At 26.9% G+C, this 19,422-nt stretch overlaps 1 protein-coding gene across 1 annotated transcript; it reads right to left on the reverse strand.

Annotated features, from left to right (window-relative positions):
- Positions 1 to 10,479: 10,479 nt before the first annotated feature.
- On the reverse strand, positions 10,480 to 16,169 carry LOC101216519 (WAT1-related protein At2g39510). The gene is made up of 7 exons (XM_004150971.2): positions 15,830 to 16,169; positions 13,457 to 13,522; positions 12,625 to 12,741; positions 11,769 to 12,021; positions 11,444 to 11,605; positions 10,917 to 11,068; positions 10,480 to 10,760 (listed from the first exon to the last, which is right to left on the reverse strand). The coding sequence occupies exons 1-7, from the start codon at positions 16,024 to 16,026 to the stop codon at positions 10,640 to 10,642; spliced, it is 1,068 nt and encodes a 355-aa protein (XP_004151019.1). The 5' UTR covers positions 16,027 to 16,169; the 3' UTR covers positions 10,480 to 10,639.
- Between the last annotated feature and the right edge of the window lie 3,253 nt (positions 16,170 to 19,422).

Genomic DNA, 19,422 nt, shown 5'->3' on the forward strand with positions numbered 1-19,422 from the left:
GAAGAAAAGTATTAATAAAAATATTTTAATAGAGTGTTGATTCTAATAATATTCAAAACATGGAATGAGCTCTAATACTTTTATTAATTGGAGTTAGAGTCCAAACATAAGTTATCAAAATAATTATATTGGTTTTTTTTTTTATTTCATTTTAGGTTAAAGAGTATCTATTTTGAATAACTTTTCTCCAACAATGGAAAAACTAAACCCACCACTCAATTTTGTGGCCAAAAGTAACCTAGAAAGAGAGAAGAAATTTAAACCCACCCAATTTTTTGCCAGCAGAGTGAAATTGAAGCAGCCTTAATTTGTAGAAAAAGAAAAAAAAAAAAAAAAAAAAAACTCAACCATAGCCATAAACTTTGTGGCTCTGAGAAATTTGACAACTTGTTAGACCCCATATTTTCATTATAATTTAATCATAGATGGAATGTGTGTATGCAATATTGAAAAAAAATAAAATCAATTGGGGGTAGGCAATATATCAACTAATAATTACTCACCTTGAATAAACTCTCCAATAGAATTTAAAATTAGGTTATGGAAGTGTATGTGTCATTCAATTAATTGAGACTAGAGAAAGCAAAATGACTAATAATAAGCAATGAATCTATACTAAGTACTTCTTCAATTAAAAGTTATTTTATTGATAGATAAAAGTAACTTAAAACAAAATTAAATAAACTCTCAATTCACGAGATAAGACTATCATATCCATTTAGGGTAAGAAAAAGAAAAGGATTGAAGACTCTCGATTCTCTAACGTTGACTCTCGATTCTCTGAAGCTATCTACGAGATTGAGTGATCAACTAATATATTGCATGAAAAAATAAAATCACACCCACCTCCCCACCTTCATTTTTAGCCTCCTCAATAAAAGATGAAGTGTTTACTTTTTTTTTTTTTTTCTTTTTACGAAGATGTTGTTTTAACGTTAAATTACTAAACTTAGAGGATAAAGATGCGAATGTAGCGAGGTGAGACCATTTTATTTATTAAGATTCAATTAAAATTTAATTTTATCTATAAAATTTATTTTTAAATATGGCAAAATGGGACAAATTATTAACAAAAAAGTAGTAAAATTTAATGTCTATCAATAAAGAACATATATCTTGTCCATCAATATCTAACATTTATCAATGATATTTTACTATATTGTAAAAAATTTAACAACTTTATTATTGAAAACCGTAATTACTTTATTTATAAAGGGAGTCATTGATATTACATTACAAAGTTTCAAACGAAAGGTGACGTTTTATCATTGATATTATTCTATCATTAAAAAGCAAAAAAGAAAAAAGAAAAAAAAAAGGAAACGAAGCTCAACCTAACAGATTACAATAAATCAAATCTTTTATCAATATTTGACCAATTAGCTATTAAAATATTGTCAACTTCAACCCAAGATATTAGGTTGAATATATATCCAATAGTCTCATTTGGTATTTGTTAAAGCAAAGAATTAGACAAGAATTAGGAGAGAGAAATGGATTATTTAGAAATGGCATCCATCTCATGTTTCCATGAAATAATGAAAGGGGTGCTGATTAGGAGACAACAATTGCAAATTGACATCCATCTCATCATATACTTTGAAGGAAAAAAAAAGAAAAAAGAACACCATAATTTCTTTTAACCTAGGATATTAAAAAATGCATTAAACAACCAAAACTTATTTAATAGCCAATTTGAGAATAGTTTTGATAAGGTATTGACTTATTACTTGAACAAATTTTATTTAATTTTAATCTAGATGCATGAATAAGGTGTTTGGGAATGAGTTTTCTAGTTTAAATATAATTCATATCTAATATAAACAAAAAATATTTGAGTAATGTTATTATACCAAATCAAGACCCAAGCATTTTGATTTACAGAGAAATATGGACACAATTTCAATTTTCTGAAGTACAAATGGTTGTTCGAAAGATTGATGAAACCACCTCTAAATTTAGAATAAGAAAAAAAGAAAAAAGAGTACATGTTAATTACTATTAAGTTAATTAAGCTCATTTTTATCTATTAGAATTTGACTAAGATCATCCCATTATTGTCAACAACAAAATAGAATAAGAGAACCAAGTGAAAGATGAAAAGCGCTCGCCTGGAATGAAGCCAATGCATCAACAGAGAAGAATCTATGAATAGAAGGTGTCTCACTCCCAACTGAAAAAGATTTGAAACAAGATTTGCTCATATACAAAAAAAAGCTATAGCTCTAAAAATCTCCATATTGAGGGAAGAAAAAGTGGTTCGAGAGATGGTAAGTAGAAGAAGATCTGTGATACAAATCTTCTTCTAGCCCTAAAAATTTTTAATGTTCGCAAATCTGTGAAATTCAGATCATGGGAGGGATTTCAAAAAGCAAACTTCTGATGCAGCATGAGATGCATTAAGAGATAGTATATATCCCAAGATACTCTATGTTCCTTAACGGTGTTAAGTAAGTTGCCTCGGAAGATCCATAATTTAATTTTTTTTTTGTAGTGAATTCACTTTAATGATATGCTCATATACTTCAATAATATATTTTTGATATACTTGATAATAATACGTTGAGTTATATCGTTCATATACTTAGTAATACTACAATGAACTTTATAAGATTTTAAAAAATTGAAAATCACGTATTAAATATATCAACCAACTAATACATGTAACATAAATAAATCACAACACTCATATATAAAATGATAAAAAAATAAAAAATAAAACAACGTAAAAAATAAAACAAAATCATTTGAAATCAGATTCAACTCAAAATACTCATCGAAGAAAGTAAAGAAAAATCACAAACATAGTTAAATTACTTTGATCAACAACCATTATATTTCATATTGTAATTAATGTACCATTTCTTGGAATTCATGTCCTAAAACTTGTAGTTTGTAATCATATTCGATTGAATAAAGTTGTTATTGAGAAATTATTAGTGAAATTGAATACTATAATCTAAAATCCAATAAATTAAGTTAAGGTCTCAGGGCTATTTTTTCTAGTAAACTTGAACTTTATGTAGAGGTATAAACCTAGATCAAGTTTGAGTATATAACCTAAATAGTCTATAGTATACGAATAAAGTTAGACACCATATTTTGGAAACACTATGGATGCGACTCGCTTTAATTTGTAGTTAGTACAAACAAAGTAATCCTAAATCATGAAGAGACATGAAAGTGGAGGCATTATATGTAAAGAGTTTACATAAGACTGAACCATGAAATAATTACTTTTATATATTATAAATGTCGTTTACTGGTTAAAAACTTACTATTTCAATTATTGATAACCTAGGTAATTACCTTAATCTTAATCCTAATCTAACTATGAACTCATGTTCATACGAGACTACCCTTAGAATTCATCAACGCTCGCCCAATAAGTCTTTCATTTCAGGAGTAAGATCGAGTGGATAGTTAGGGACAAAAATATATTAGATGGACACAAATATATCTCTAGTGAGGGAAATGCAACTACGAGAATTTAGTGAAATGGGTCCACTTATGGTTATCTTAGATGGACACAAATATATCTCTAGTGAGAGAAATGCAACTACGAAAATTTAGTGAAATGACCCGTTAGTTAACGAATGTTGCTTAGCTCGGTCTAAAAGGTTTTGTCATTTAATCTTGAATCGTTGGCGCCCATGGTCTACAGGTCCATTAAGTCCTCCTGCTAGCTCATATGGAATAAACTTAGAATAGTATGATGAAATAAGTCGAATTGTTTGAATTAGGTGAAAATCATAGAGAAAATGACAAGTATATGTTACATAACCGTCTATTATCAAATTAGAGATAGAGTTTTATGTATGAATGAAATTTAAATATTAAAAGTATGAATGCACATTCATACTTGAAATCTCGAAAATGATGAAAATAGTCAAAGTTGCAAAAAATCAAAATATTGACTTTTGACTTTGAAAAGTCAAGCTTTGATCGTTGATATATTCAAACATAGTTTGAATCTTGAGTAAATGAATAATGTTTCATGCTCGAAAAATTGAAATTAGTCAAGACGAAAAAAATTGTAAAAAAATCAAAAAATTGACAGTTTGGTTTGAAAAATCAAAGTTTGACTCTGACCAAATGATCATTTTGCTCTATGATCGAAGTTAGTGAAAAAATCCAACATTTTGTATGATAATCCCACTATCTCTAGTGATATATTCAAGGGTTGTAGAGAAGAACAACAAATTATAACTTTTATTTTGGAAAAATAGGAAAAATAAATTTAAATTGTTAAAATAGCAAAACATAAAAATTAGAAAAATAAATAAATGAAACAATCTCTCAAGTTCCCCTAACCAATATGTAAAATACAATTGTTCACCTAAACCTTAAATACATTGTAATTGAAATAACATATACGCTACATAAAAATTTCCCCCCAAAAAACAAAAAGATTAGAAAAAAGTTGTCATTAATGGGAAGCTCAAAATTTAAAATCTCTGCAAGTGATCATTTTTTTCCTTGGATTTCGACCGCTTACTTCCTAATTATTTCATTCGAAACCCTAAAGAAAGTTTGAAAACCATTTGAAACCATTAATTCATCAAAGAATTCAAAAGGGGCGCATTGTTGATATTATAATAAAGATAAAATCATGAAATTATACCATAGAATTCAAAACTTATATACATCTTAGCAAGATATGCATCGGTGAGTTCGTCCACTCAAATAAGTGATTTCTTCAAGTTCTTCATACATTTGAGATTGATTTGAGCTCTTCTCCTCTCTTGTTTGTAAGAAAAAATATATCTCCCTCGTTGTGTTTGTCTCCGGTCGGCTGCCCCCTCTCCTTTTCTTTTCTCTAATAAAACCTAAAAGATGAAAATTCAAATAATTGTAAAATTTCCATTGAGGCATAATTAAATTATAAAATTTAAATTCAAATTGTTATTAAAAATATATATTAAAATTTAAATTCAAATTGTGATTAAAAATATATATTATGTATTATTTAATGATCGCTAATAAATGGTTTAAAATATAACACATTTGAAATTATTGTATATAATAAAACATAATAAATTGCCTAAAATATAACAAATTTAATTCAAATTAGTGATTACCATTATTTTTTAGATTAGATTGAGGAATGGTTGAAAATCTCCCGATTTTTTAGGAGAAATATTTATTTAACATAAGTTTTATGAATTAAATAAATAAATGTTAATTAATTTTATTTAAATACTAAAAATCTGAAAGTTGGTTATGAATTATAGACATATATTTAGGAGATATTGGAAAAATGTTGTCAATCCCGAAAATATCACAAATTAGTTAATATTTTTCATAACTGGTTGCAGTTTGCAAATATACTGTATCTGTGACTATATGATATTTGGTCTCATTATTTGTATCATGCAAATACACCGTATCTGTAAAATGCGTATTATTCTACCTAAAAAGGTATAAACACGTATTATACTTCTTGATTTACACATGCATAGCAAGGATGATTAAAAATAAAACGTCTAATTAAAATAAATATGAGTATTAACATAATTAAAAAGTACAAAGTGGAAAAATAATTATTCGATACAAGAGGCACAATAAATTAATTTCTTAAATAAAAATCAACCAAAATAAATGTATCAAATAATTAGTGAAATATAATGACTCCGGAAGGGTTGAAATTCTCATAACCATTTTTTATATTAATAATACATACTATTTATTATCTAATCATTTGAAATATAAATCATAACAAAAATATTGAATTAGTGTCACATGATATCTAGCAAATAAAGAACCATTGAAAATCTTTTAGCAATTTTTAGAAAAATCTTTATTAAACATTTTATGAATTAAATAAATAAATGTTAATTAATTTAATTTAAAGATTAAAAATCCAAAAATGTATTATAAATTATAGACATATATTTACGGGATATTGAAAAAATCTTGTCAATCTCGAAAATATCATAGTTAATATTTTCTAAAACTGATCGTAGTTTGCAAATACACTATATGTGATATTTGGCCTCATTATTTGCATGCAACTATACTGTATTTGTAAAACATGTATTATCCTACATAAATGGTATAAACGGGTAAAAAAATCTTGATATATTGTGTGTAGGTTGATGTGCATTTACTTCATTGTTCAAACACAAAGTATTTTTTACTGACCCAGCAGGTGCAGAATCAACAACCACAACAAAATCATTGTCAGGGAATTTCGACATAATCAACATAAGCCAATAAACGTATTTGCCTTCAACAATCCAAAAAGGTTTGAACTATTACATTCATCCCAATAAAGAGTAATGCAACACATAAAAAGATCTAAAGATGAAAAAAGTCTATCTTGAATGCACTGTAAGAATACTTGAAATGAAGATGAGTATGAAACGAATACATCAACTACATGGTAGTTAATATATCGGAAAAAATTCATCCATCTACCATTAAAAAGAGTCTTCACACATTGCATTGTCGTGAGAAGAAACGATAGAAGATAAAGGTAAATGAATTAAAATACAAACGAACAATAAAGTCGACAGCTGTAGTGAAAGAATTCCAAAATATGCGTATGATAAATGCAAAATTATTCACCGAACTGAAAATAAATTTATTTGAATACTGTTGTACCTCAAAATAAAAGTCTGATTAAAAAACTATGTAGCGTAAATGGTACAATTAAATAATTTTAGATAAACATCATATTATTCTCATAGATTTTTTGGGATATTGACATTTGAATAATATATTTTAGTGTTTTGGTGGTTTTAAATCAAACTTTAAAATGAAATATTAAATAATAGTAAAATAATATCCATGGAAAATATATCTTATTTAACGATAGTTCCATAGAAGGATTTTATTCTCCCTAATTTCGATGCATTTAACATCTGTATCATTAATTTAATGAATTTTTTTTCATCCATATATATGGTTATATTAACATTTATTCATGTTAAATAGTGTCAATTTCTTATTATTAATATGATCAATTCGTTTATGAAATATTTTTTACATGCATAATTATAGATAATTATAGGGAGGATGCATAATTATAGGGAGGATATACTTTTAATATGAAGTCGTTATTATATCAAATGCATAATTTTAGAGAAATTTATAACTTTAGATTCAAGTTTTGGAGATTTTCCAACTAAACTTCTAAAATTAATTGATAAAATAAATATTTATTACAATATATATAATCTGAAAACAATTAAGGATAAATTTAAAAAATTGTGAATTTATAGGATATCTTTAGATATTAGTAAGAACTAACCAAACGAATATGAAAATTTATGTATTTATAAGATATAATAACATGTTTTTAAGAATTAAGCTAAGATTATGAAACGTACCCCTGAACGAATAATATTATCAATAATTGTATGATGTGAATTAAATAGTGTGAAATAAATAGATATTATTAAAAATAATTTGTTAAGCATTTGATTTGAAGTCTACAAATCAGATAATCTGTTATAAATTGTAAGCATGAATCTAATATATATATTGGTTGAATAAGATTAATCCAAAACATAAATATTTATTTAATATTATTATAAAATTGAATTATATGCAAATACAATGCAATAATAATTCTGTGTTATATTCCATTATTTTACGGTGCACTAACTTAAAAAGAAAAAGAGTTTTAGACAACCAAGGGGTAAAATCGATTGAAAAATTGTCAAAAAAAAATCTACCTCATTCAAATTTACTAAAAATCAAATTATTTTTAAAATTGTTATTTTTCAAATTGTAATCAATTATTTTGCCATTTTCACAATTATATTGAAAGATCTAAAGAGCTAGGAGTTGCCACACTTATGAAGATATTAAGCCCACTTAAAGCCACTGGGTTATGTGTTATTGGCCATGAGCTTGCTTTCTACACGTAACTTTCCATGTAATTTTATTATAAATTTGGGCTCTTGGGTTTTTTTTTTAGAAATGATTGAAATTTTTTGAAGAATAAAATTGGACTGCTGATTTTTTCTTTGTAAAAATTAAGTTTTTTTTTGTTTTTCCCAATTACCCTATTCCATAATTCCATTTTCATCACTTTTTCCCTTCCCATTTCTTCGTCCAATAGATCCCACGACTAGGTTCAGAGTCGGAGGATAGTAGATAACTATTAGTCTGAGTTTGTGATCGAGGAGTAGATGGTTAATTTAGAAGCTACAAAGGTAAATTTACCCTAAACCCTATTTTCTAATTAATTTAGGGTTTAGAACTATTCATATTAACGTTATTAGGGTAAATTTTTGATTCTATTTTCGCTACGCATGTCTTATTTTCCATAACCATTGATATCCTAAAACCAATATTAAGACATAAATCAATTTTTCCATATAAGAAAAGATGATTAGGGCCTTGAAAAAGAGAAGAAATACGTTCGTTATTGAATAAACAAATTGTTTTTTGGTTGAAAGGCAAGATAAAAGATGTAAGACATTAAAATGGAGAGAAGAAATAAGGTGGAGAGTATTTTAAAAAGGGAGAATTTGCCATATTTACGAAATACTAAAACTATATTTTCTATATCATATTTTGGAAAGTGCTACTAATACAATTTTCCGTTTTTTAATATGTGTCACCTGATCTCTCTCTTCTTTCTCTCTCTCTACTCTGATTCTGTCTCATCCCCTCTTCAGATCCTCTTCTTCTCTACAGTAAAAGACAAAAACATCTCATGAATCGTTGCCATTGTCCTCTTCTCCATTTCTGTTGCGCTTCGACGGGACTCATATCATAATTGGAAACGTCCTAGTATAATAAACAATAAGGAAGTCGTTGCATTTCCTTATTGCAATTTTGAACTACTTCCCTATCTTAATCCCATGTGGAAATAACATCACTTTTTTCTTTTTCTCTATAAACTCTTCCTAGCTCTCTCTATTGCACAAACAGTAAGGTTTGGATCTCTTTTCACAATTCAAAGAAATGGTGTTTTCTAGCTTTGGGATCTGAAGTTTATTTTCTCACGAATTTTCCAACCAAGTTTTGCACATCTCCTTTGATTTGAAGAACTGTTTGGTATTTGAGGGCTACTGAATATGGATACAGTAATAATAAGTTGTTAAACAAACAAACAAAATATTGTAAAGAAGTGAAGAGAAGATGGATGGGACGAGAGAGAAAGAAGAGAGGGAGGTGACACATTTTTTAAATAAAAAAATTCCTAAGTCATTTCTCTACGTCATATATGTATTTGCCCAATTTTGTGTATTTTTAATTGATTTATTTTAAGGAAGAAAAAGAAAGAAAGAAACCTCGAAAAGGGAATAAAATCAAATATTTTAAGCAAGAAAAAGAGAGAAATAAACCTAAAAGAGGGAATGAAATCAAAATATTTTAAGGAACAAAATGAGAGAAATAAACCTAAGAAAGGGAATAAAATCTTAGGAAGAAAAAGAGAGAAATAAACCTCAAAAGGGAATGAAATCAAATATTTTAAGGAAGAAAATGAGAGAAATAAAACTATAAAAAGGGAATAAAATTAAATATTTTAAGGACGAAAAAGAGAGATAAACCTGGAAAAGGGAATGAAATGAAATATTTTAAAGAAGAAAATGAGAAATAAACCTACAAAATGGAATGAAATCAAATATTTTAAAGACGAAAAAGAAAGAAATAAACAAAATGGGAATGAAATCAAATATTTTAAAGTTTATCTCTCCCTTTCTTTCATTTCTGACGTTTATTTCTCTCTTTTTCTTCCTTCAAATATTTGATTTCATTCTCTTTTGGTTTATTTTTCTTTTTTTCTTCCTTAAAATATTTTTATTTCATTTCTTGTTTGAGCTTTATTTCTCTCTTTTTCTTCTTTAAAAATTTTAATTGATTTATTAGTTGAGGGACTTTTTAAATCAGCTTACGACCAATCACCCCTCCTTTTTAAAATTAGGACCGAAAGTGTGTTTTACCTATAAAAAAAAATGTGTTATTTGATTACTGGGATAGTTGCAAATTTAGTAATTAGATTCAAAATAATTAAGTATATAACAACATTTTAAAAAAATTACAAATATAACAAAATTTGTCAAATTCTATCAATGATAGAATTCCATCACTCATAGATCATGTGGTAAATATTGGTCTACAGTGATAGACCATACGAGTCTATCAGTGATAGTTTTGTTATATTTGTAATTTTTAAAAAATGTTGCTATATTCTTAGTTATTATTCCTAAAATAACCATCGATTACAATTACATGAGTTGTTTGCTATTTTACTTTATTAGAATTTACATGAGTTGAGGTTAAAAGCCCATTAGAGATGAAAGAATCTGGGAAGCCAAAGAAAATCGGAGGTAGAAAAATGGAGAAATGGAAGAGAAATATTTAACTATCGCTTTCAATTTGAGAAACTAGAAAGAAAATTTTGAAATACTAGCAGTGAGTGAGCTTTTTACTGTTTGACCAATTTTTGTGTTATGTATGCAATTATTTTATAGGTTTGCTATCTATTCTATTATTTTATACAAACATAGTCCTTCATTTACTTGAAGTGAAATGTTTTATTCTATTAATATATATTACTTGAGAATTTATATTAAAAATACAAAAGAGGGATAAATTAAGGAGGGCACATACCGTAGCCCTTATGTGGCTACACACATATATTACTAAACAAAACATTATTATGCAAAGTTGAAAATTACTCTCTTGGTGTTGCATCATCAATCGGTCTGGCTGCCTTATTCTCAATGGCATGGTCTTTGGTTTTGCCCCATAAAACTAAATAAAGACCTATAATTATGACCAAGGCTCCCATAACCCTGCAAAGATCGAGAAGCCTCAGATAATGTAATAGTTCACAGTTTTGATTCTTATAAATTGGAATCCATTAAATAAAGTAAAAGAAACATTAAAGAGGCTTTGTTTTAATTAAAATAAGGGTTAATTAAATATGAAGATATAAAAGAGAAACTTACTTTCCCAAAGACAAAACCTCAGAGATAGCAAAAGAGCTTATGATTGCAACTATAATGGTACTTAGAGGAAAGAATATTGTCAAAAACACAGGTCCCTTTGCTTCCAGTACAACTCCTTGAATGAAGTATGAAAACCCTGACATCATTATTCCCTGCCAAAATTATATACAAATAGAATTTATTAAATAATTTATCTAAACACGTTAATAAATAACATATAGTAGCTACAAGTGTAGTAAACAACGGATTATGAAATAATATGTTGTAGTTTGTAAATAGTTATAAATACCACTTTATATATTTAGAGCTCTAATCCTGGAGTAAACTATAACCACAACTCTAGCTACCAACTTCAAGTTAATGGTTCAAAACACCTTCCATCAAAATTTCGTTAAGAAACTTAGCTTGGGATGATTAAAAAAAAGTGAACAAACTTAGGAAAAATATAAAACGTTACAATTTTTTATTTTGTATAATTTTAATCAGGATAGATTTTAACATATATAAATATATATATATATACTTACAGCATAAAGGAAAGCCAAAAGTTGAAAATCAAAATGAATAGACCAGACAGGTGGGTTGTTCCATTCCTTTGCTAAGGCTACCACAGTTCCTTCCACGACTCCCACTATGCATACCATAAATGTTACAACCAACCCCAGTGGGTATGATTTCAATACAATTGCCTGCAATATATGTCACAATTTAGTAATTCACTTAAAATCAAATGATTATTTTAACAATCTCACATAATTATGATATAGGTTTGATTCTCTTATATATTGTCAAGTTGATGTTGGGGGTTAGATTATATTTGATGTTAGTATATATATATATATATATGTATACCTGGATGATGCATGAAACAGAAGCGCCAAGAATGGCAATTGTGACCAAAATGACACCCTTGAAAGAATCTTGATTGTTAACATTGGAGGGTGGAGTTGAAGAGTGATTATGGAGACTATTGTGTTCGTTTGTCCAAGGAAATCTGAACTTTGGTCCTTCTACGAAGGTCATTATCATTGCTCCCCCCACTGTCACTGCTGTTCCTATTATCTTTACTTGACTTGAAAATCTCCTTATATCAACCTTCTCCATCCTATTCATATATAAATTTAAAGACAAGCCAAAAATAATCCATTTCATGTTATTCAATCAAATCAGAAACTTTTAACAAATTAAATTGGATAGTTTTATAGGTTGTTGGATAACTATTTGGTTTTTTTATTTTTTTAAAAAGAAAATTAAGAATTTAAACACTTCTTTCATCTAAAATTTCTGTTCTCTCTTCTAATTTATTGTCTTTCAAAAATTGTAAAAGGCTTTGAAAGCTAAGACCTTGTTGGAAATTAAATTTATTTTCTTTCAAGTTTTTATAATGATTCAGTAAAAGAGTTTAGTTTTTCGTCAAATTTTTCTTGGTTTTAAAAAACACATATATAATGTAGTAAACAAAATTGAAAACCAGTGAATAAAGGTGGAATTTGTTGGATTAGTTTTCAAAAATAAAAGATTAAATGGTTATCAAAAGAAGGTAAAAAGTAATTTTATTTTAGAAATTTTTTATTTAAGAAGGATGTTAACCAAAATTGATAAAGTTAGAGCTTGATTTGAATTAACTTGGTAGATGTATGTATATATATAGAGAGAGAGAATTTACTTAAAAAGAATTTAAAGTTGAGGGAGAGATGTTAATACAAACCCAAAAATCCAAGCAAAGAAGAAGGAAAGGGCAGGAATGCAATTGGACATCGCAGTGGAAAAAGTTGGAGTTACATATTTCAAACCAGTGAAATATGTGTTGGTGATAACCACAGACCTGCATATATTCCCCCACCACATCACAACAAAAAATAAACAAAATAAGTCAATCATAAAAAACAACTTGACACTTCAAAAAGAAATAAACAAATATTTAAACCAATATGTTATTGTAACATTTATGCCACTAAACGCTTAGACACATTGAAATTCTTATACAAATCACAGTAAGAATTCATTTTGCTCATGTGAGTTGATTTTCCATACTTGTAAATATCAATTCTCAACAATTTGGCTCGATTCTTATTTGATTTGTCTTTTCTATTGTTATACCAAAAAGAATAAAAGTAAAACAAATGAAGTCTAAAACATGTCAAAAACTAATTTGATAGTAATGCTTTAAAAAAAATACCATAAGCATATATATTAAAACGAGCTTAGTTGTCAGTAATTAATATGACATTCGATCATTAACGTAGGAGGAAAAAACTTATTATAAAGATACCATAAAAGAATGCCCACCATCCTATTTTGGAATAGCTTTTAAAATAAAAAAATGATTTAAGTGTCAAAAGTACCTTTTTATGTATACTTAGTTAGAAGGCATTTCATATGGACTTTAAATTTATCTCAACTAATTAAACACATCTTTATTCGTTTAAACTAAAATATTTTTTACTTGAATTTTTAAGTGCTTAAGAAACTACAAACTCTAAATAGGTATGAACTCATATCATCAAGCTTAAATAAATAAATAAAAAAAAAAGCCTTACTCCATAGTGCCGAGCAATAGGATCTTTGCAAGGATGCACCAAGTCATGCGCGGTCTTGGTCCTTTTCTGTGCATTATAATAGTTAGTGTCTTTCATAAAATTTTTAAAACTTTTCAAAAGAGTGAAAGAAGTAAGATTAAAATATTCTATTTTGGTTATAATAATTTAGAAGTTGCTTAGCTTTCCATACAAGAATTATGGCTTTAGATGTGGTTTTTGTTTGTTTTGTAATAATGTAACCATTTGTTGTTGCTACCAGATTCAGGTATGCTTATTTTCATTTTTTTTCCTTCAGTTGGCACTGTCAAATGTACCTTCGTAGTCTGTTTTAAGGGATGGTTTGTACCTTTAGGAGAGGATGTTTGAATCTGTATGCTTTGAAATCCATTTGGGGTCTTTGGTTAGTTGGATTCTTTGAATATTAATGTAGAGTTTTTACATTCTAATGGCTAATTTTTGTTGAAGTCTCATTCAACTTGAACAGGTTGATTTGCATTTCAGGCACCTTCGAGCACTTGAAAAGCTTACCTTGAATCTCCCATCTTTGTTTTAGATGTAAGAACACACTTGGGAAATTGTGCGCATCAAAAGTTTCACCGTTAAAAGTATCACACCTTTTTTAAAAGTTCTTCAAACACTTTATTCTTGGTCTATTTCGAGCAAGATTGATATCCAGATTTAGTTAAAAAATTATTTTCTCTAATTCGATCTTTTGAGTTTTCTTAGTGTACATCTCATATTACACACCAAAAATTCGGTATCTTTCCAAATCATTTTAAATTTTAAAAAGCACACTACTAATTAGTACACACAATTTGGAGAAATTTGAGAAGATTGCTGTTAAATCAATTAAAAATTTAGAAATTCGAGTAAATGTAAATATGGGAGGATGTATCAAAAAGGTCCAAAAGAATGGATAAGTTAGAAAATAAAGATTTAACATAAATTTGTGTTGATATACTCGAGATGGATGGAGATAAAAGTATTTGAATCACTTTTTAAAAAGTGTGCCAATTTTATACAGTGAAACGTTAGGTGCTGCGCTTATAACAAATTTTCCAACTCACTTGATCTTGGGTACAAATGAAATTAGATATTGATTATAAAAAATGAAATATGGGAGATATTCCAAACATGAAGCTTGTTTGCTTTTGAAAGTTGCATTGTGTAGTTTTGAAACATATTGTATAGGGTTGTCTTTTGTTAAATTGTTAAAGAGGTCTTAGATTTTGGTAGAATATCTTTGGCTTTTTCTTCATTTCTTTTTTTCTTTAAGATTTGGAACATGAAGTGTATATTAGCTCTTTATTGGAATTAAATTGTGAAGTGATGAGTATTGAAATGATACGACAAAGTGTGTTCTTGAGAAGTTTGTGATGTATTTTTGTGAAAATTAATTGAAACAATGGTGGAAAATTATTTGTTTTGTAAATATTGATTATATGCATAATTGGGGTTCCAAATTTTGCTAATATAATAGTTACATATTATAGTAGATGTGATGTTAATTATAAACCAATATGGTAGCATACAACAATAACGGTTAATAAATGACATTGTGACAAAACGTAACAAACTGATATCGTAACAAGTTGTCATCAAATTACAATCGCCATCGTAATCTACGATGTCACAATATAATGGTGCTCATCTCTATCCTTTCAACTATCCAATTTTAGTCTCTATAAATTTAATAAATCTTAAATCTAGTCTTTAAAAGTAATTGCATAGATTGAATTAAATAATAAGAATAAGAATAAGGAGACATTTTTAAATATAGTAAAATAAATTAAAATATTTACAAACTATAACACAAATTTAGATTTTATAAATCAATAAACTTCTATCATAAATATATTTATAAATAAAACAAAAAATCAAATTTACTAATAGTGAGTTAACCACATCCAAGAACAGAGTGAGAATAGTTTTTCTTTTAAAGCATTGTAATACAACTTAGGGTGGGAGATTTAAACATAGGACGTCTTGTCTTTAGGTATATATAAGTGTCAGTTGAATTAAACTCATGCCGGTACTGAGCATAGTTTACTATTAGAGAATAGTTTAAAATGCAGATTGACTACCAACACCAGTTGCCTACATCTTATGACTAAAATCATAGATAACGTAACATGAATATGCATGTAAAAAGGAAATTCGAGTAAGACTCGAAACTTGATCATTCAAAGCACCGAATCACATATTCAAAAGACATTTCAACGATAAAAACACTAATATAGATAACAAAACATTTATGAAAAATGAAACAACAAACTAGGGCATTGAAAAGTAAATATGAGATAATATATGGAAAGTAAAGTATATAGAGTTAGAAAGAAAACAATGAATATAATAGAGAGAATAAAAAAGTACCTATAAGAGAGGAAGCAAAATGGAGCAACAACAATGGAAGCAACAAAATAACGATAGAGTGAATAAACTTGTGGACTCATTCCATGGTTCAATGCAATCTTTGCTATTACAATCAAACCAGAATCTGCCGTTCTTATAGCGATAACTCCTAAATAGGCCTTCCCCTCTCTCTTCCAAACTTCACTTAATTTCTTCATGTAATTAACAAAGACACAAAAGTATATCTAATCACAAATGAGAAGAAATAAGCAAAGGCTTCTAAAACCCCACCCAATATCTTCTTATATACGTAATTAATTTAACCACTAAATTACCTTTTTGCATTTTAAATTCATTTCTTGTGATGCTTATATAAATACTTTGGACGACCTCATTGTGGACACCACTTTAATTAAGTGGATGCTTAGTCAAACAACATTTGGTGGGAAGATTATCGTTTCTACTACTCCCCAATATTTTGTCGAATATCATTTGATTCTTAGTCTAATTTTGAAGACGTATCTTTTTAGTCTTTGAATTTTTAAAAGTATGTTTAAAACGAGGTCTTATAAGATTTTTTTCTTTGACTTTTAAAAATAATTATATAATATTAAAATTAGAAAAAATATCTATGATTTTTTTAAAAAAATTATTCTTCTAATTTTAAATAGCATATAGTTATTTAAAATAAAAGTACGAAGTTATTTGAAAGATCTTTGAAACTTATTTCTAAACCATTAGGAATTAAAGATATGTTTTGAAAACTCGATCAAATAAATCTATTTTTATAAATTTGAAACTAAAATATACACCTTTAAAACCCAAAAATCAAATACACATTTGTTTCCTTATAAATTAGAAAGACAATTTTTTTTTTTTTGTTTAATTATAGATTCTTTTTTTTTTTAATTTATGTTTACAGTAGGGGTCTCATATATGTTTCATACGATAAGATTGATTTTATATAACTTTTTTTATGCCTTGGATATATAATATTTTCTAACTAAAGTGGCCCATGTGAATATGAATGGAATGTTAAGTAACGATACAACTAATAAATTAGATCAAAGTGATTCTTTAAAAAATTAAAAAAAAATACAAAATTGTAGATATAAAAGAACAATAGACTCCCATGGATGCATACTAAGTATTCATAAACTATTTTTAAATTTTACTTTTGTAAAAGTCTATCATGTTTTATGAAAGACACTCATAAAAGTTTATGAATTTATCGTTGATAAAAATTAAGTGTTTACTATATTTTGTAATTATTTTTAATATTGACAATAATATCTTATAGAGATAGTTATAAATTTAGCAATTAAATTTAAAATAATTAAGTATATAGCAACATTTTAAAAAAATTGCAAATATAGTAAAATTTGTCAAATTCTATCAATGATAGAGTCTATCACCAATAGCCCATGTTGTAAAAATTGGTCTATCATCGATAGATCATGCGAGTCTATCAGTAATACAAGTTTATCAGCGATAATTTTGCTATATTCGTAATTTTTTTAAATGTTGCTATATCCTTAATTATTATTTCTCAAATGATCATCCATTACAACTATCCTATTTTCTAACTATTTTTATTTTTTAATAGTTTCTAACTTTTAAATAATGTGTTGGTGCCTTAATAATTTCTAGATTTCTATAGGATGATTCTCATATTTACTAATTAAGTAACATTTTGAAATTCATGTTACATAATAATAAAATAAACAATTATTAGATGGATGTTTATAAGCTTAATTTTAAAACTTTCAAACCTAAACAAAAAAAAAAAAAAGATCAAATAAGGCACAATTTTCTTAACGAATTTGTTTTTAAGTCTTATATTGTTTAAATGTATATCATTTCCTCTTAAATATTTTAGTATTGTTCTCACACTTTTTTTTAAATTGGTTGAATTCTTATTCAATTTCTAAAACCAAATACTATTTCTTTTTCTAGTTTTTAAATTTTGGATTACCTTTTAAAATTATTGGTTAAAATAGTGTTTATAACGCGTAACTTTCAAAGACCAAAATAAAAACTAAATTCTCGTTTGGTAACAATTTTATTTTTAAAAAATTAAGACTATAGGTACTACTTTCATTGTCAAATATCTTCCTTTGTCATATGTTATTTTACCGATGAATTTAAAAGACCAAACAAAGTTTTAAAAGTTAAAAAAAAAATCACTTTTAAAAATTTGTGTATTTGTTTTTGGATTTTCCTAAAAAATTCAATCATAGATATAAATCATGGGTAAATATTAAAGGGGAAAATATCTTCCTTTATCAACTATTTGAATTTTTGCTATAAACTAACTATGCTTAAAAGTTCCTTCGTTGTCTAATCTACTTCTTTTTTTTTTTTTAAAAATCAAGCCAAGATTTTGAAACCAATAAGAACCCTTAAAAAGATTTGTTTTTGATTTTGCAATTTGACTACAAATCAATCTAATATTAGATAAGGAATAATAAAAATAGTGGTGACTAATATTAGATAAGGAATAATAAAAATATGGGTGACTAATATTAGATAAGGAATAATAAAATTAGTGGTGAGAAATTGGGGTAAAAAAGCACAAAATTTTAAATTTTAAATAGTTACTTAATCAAACCTAAATGACTCTAAATGTTAAAGGACAATCAAATTGTCCGATCATAACTTGTTATGACAAACTTTTTATATTTATTTTTTGAAATATTTCAATATCATAATTATTTTTATGTGAATTGTGAGAAGAGAAACATGCACAAAGATTTGTGTATTTTGAGATACATCTAAGTATTAAAAATTAAATAAGTACTTACCACAATTGTCAATGAGACGAGGGGATGACATAAAACTATCCGAGGGGTATGACATATGGTGTAGAAATATCTTTTTCAATGAGATTGAAATCAAATTAAATATATTATGATAAGATGTATTTTTAAAGTGTTTCTTCTTTAAACTCAAAAGAAATGTTCCTCTTTAGATATCACTGTTAATAATGCATCCAGAATCCAGCAAAAACAAATTACAAACCCTACTTTAGCCCCTTAAATTTTCCCAATTAAAAGGAAAAAAGTTAATAGAGAAATCTCAACAACTCGATTTCCAGTACAAGATAAAAAGAGAAAGAGACAACTCCTAAACACCTCAATCAAGTATAAAGAGTCTTGTTTAATTTTAAGAGAAAGAGATCAAACGTAACTATTTCATGATTAAAGTTATTAAAGTTTATGAACATGATACAAAAGTACAATGCTCGTTAAACGATTATGTTTTATATCTATTACAAAGAAAACTTAACGATTTTTTGTTTGTTTAGAAACTAATCATGTTCAAACTAAAAGGTGTGGCAACACAATCATTAAGTAGGACAATATGATCTCTAATTTTCTCGTACTATTAGTATTTGAGTTATACAAAGTAGCAATTTCTTTATATGAATATATTATACATGGAGTTTTTTATACCAAATCACGTTGGATTTTGAAAAGAAATATTAATAGTGCATTCATCCAATATTAGAAAACCTAAAAAATAAAAATTGACGAACTCCAAACATTGTAAAAGAAGTCTATGACTTTTGTTCCAGACCGTCCAAGTTAAAAAGTACTTTAAGCATTGATTCT

The sequence above is a fragment of the Cucumis sativus genome, chromosome 5 (genome assembly GCF_000004075.3).
Source record: "Cucumis sativus cultivar 9930 chromosome 5, Cucumber_9930_V3, whole genome shotgun sequence".
In the NCBI taxonomy this organism is placed as follows: domain Eukaryota; kingdom Viridiplantae; phylum Streptophyta; class Magnoliopsida; order Cucurbitales; family Cucurbitaceae; genus Cucumis; species Cucumis sativus.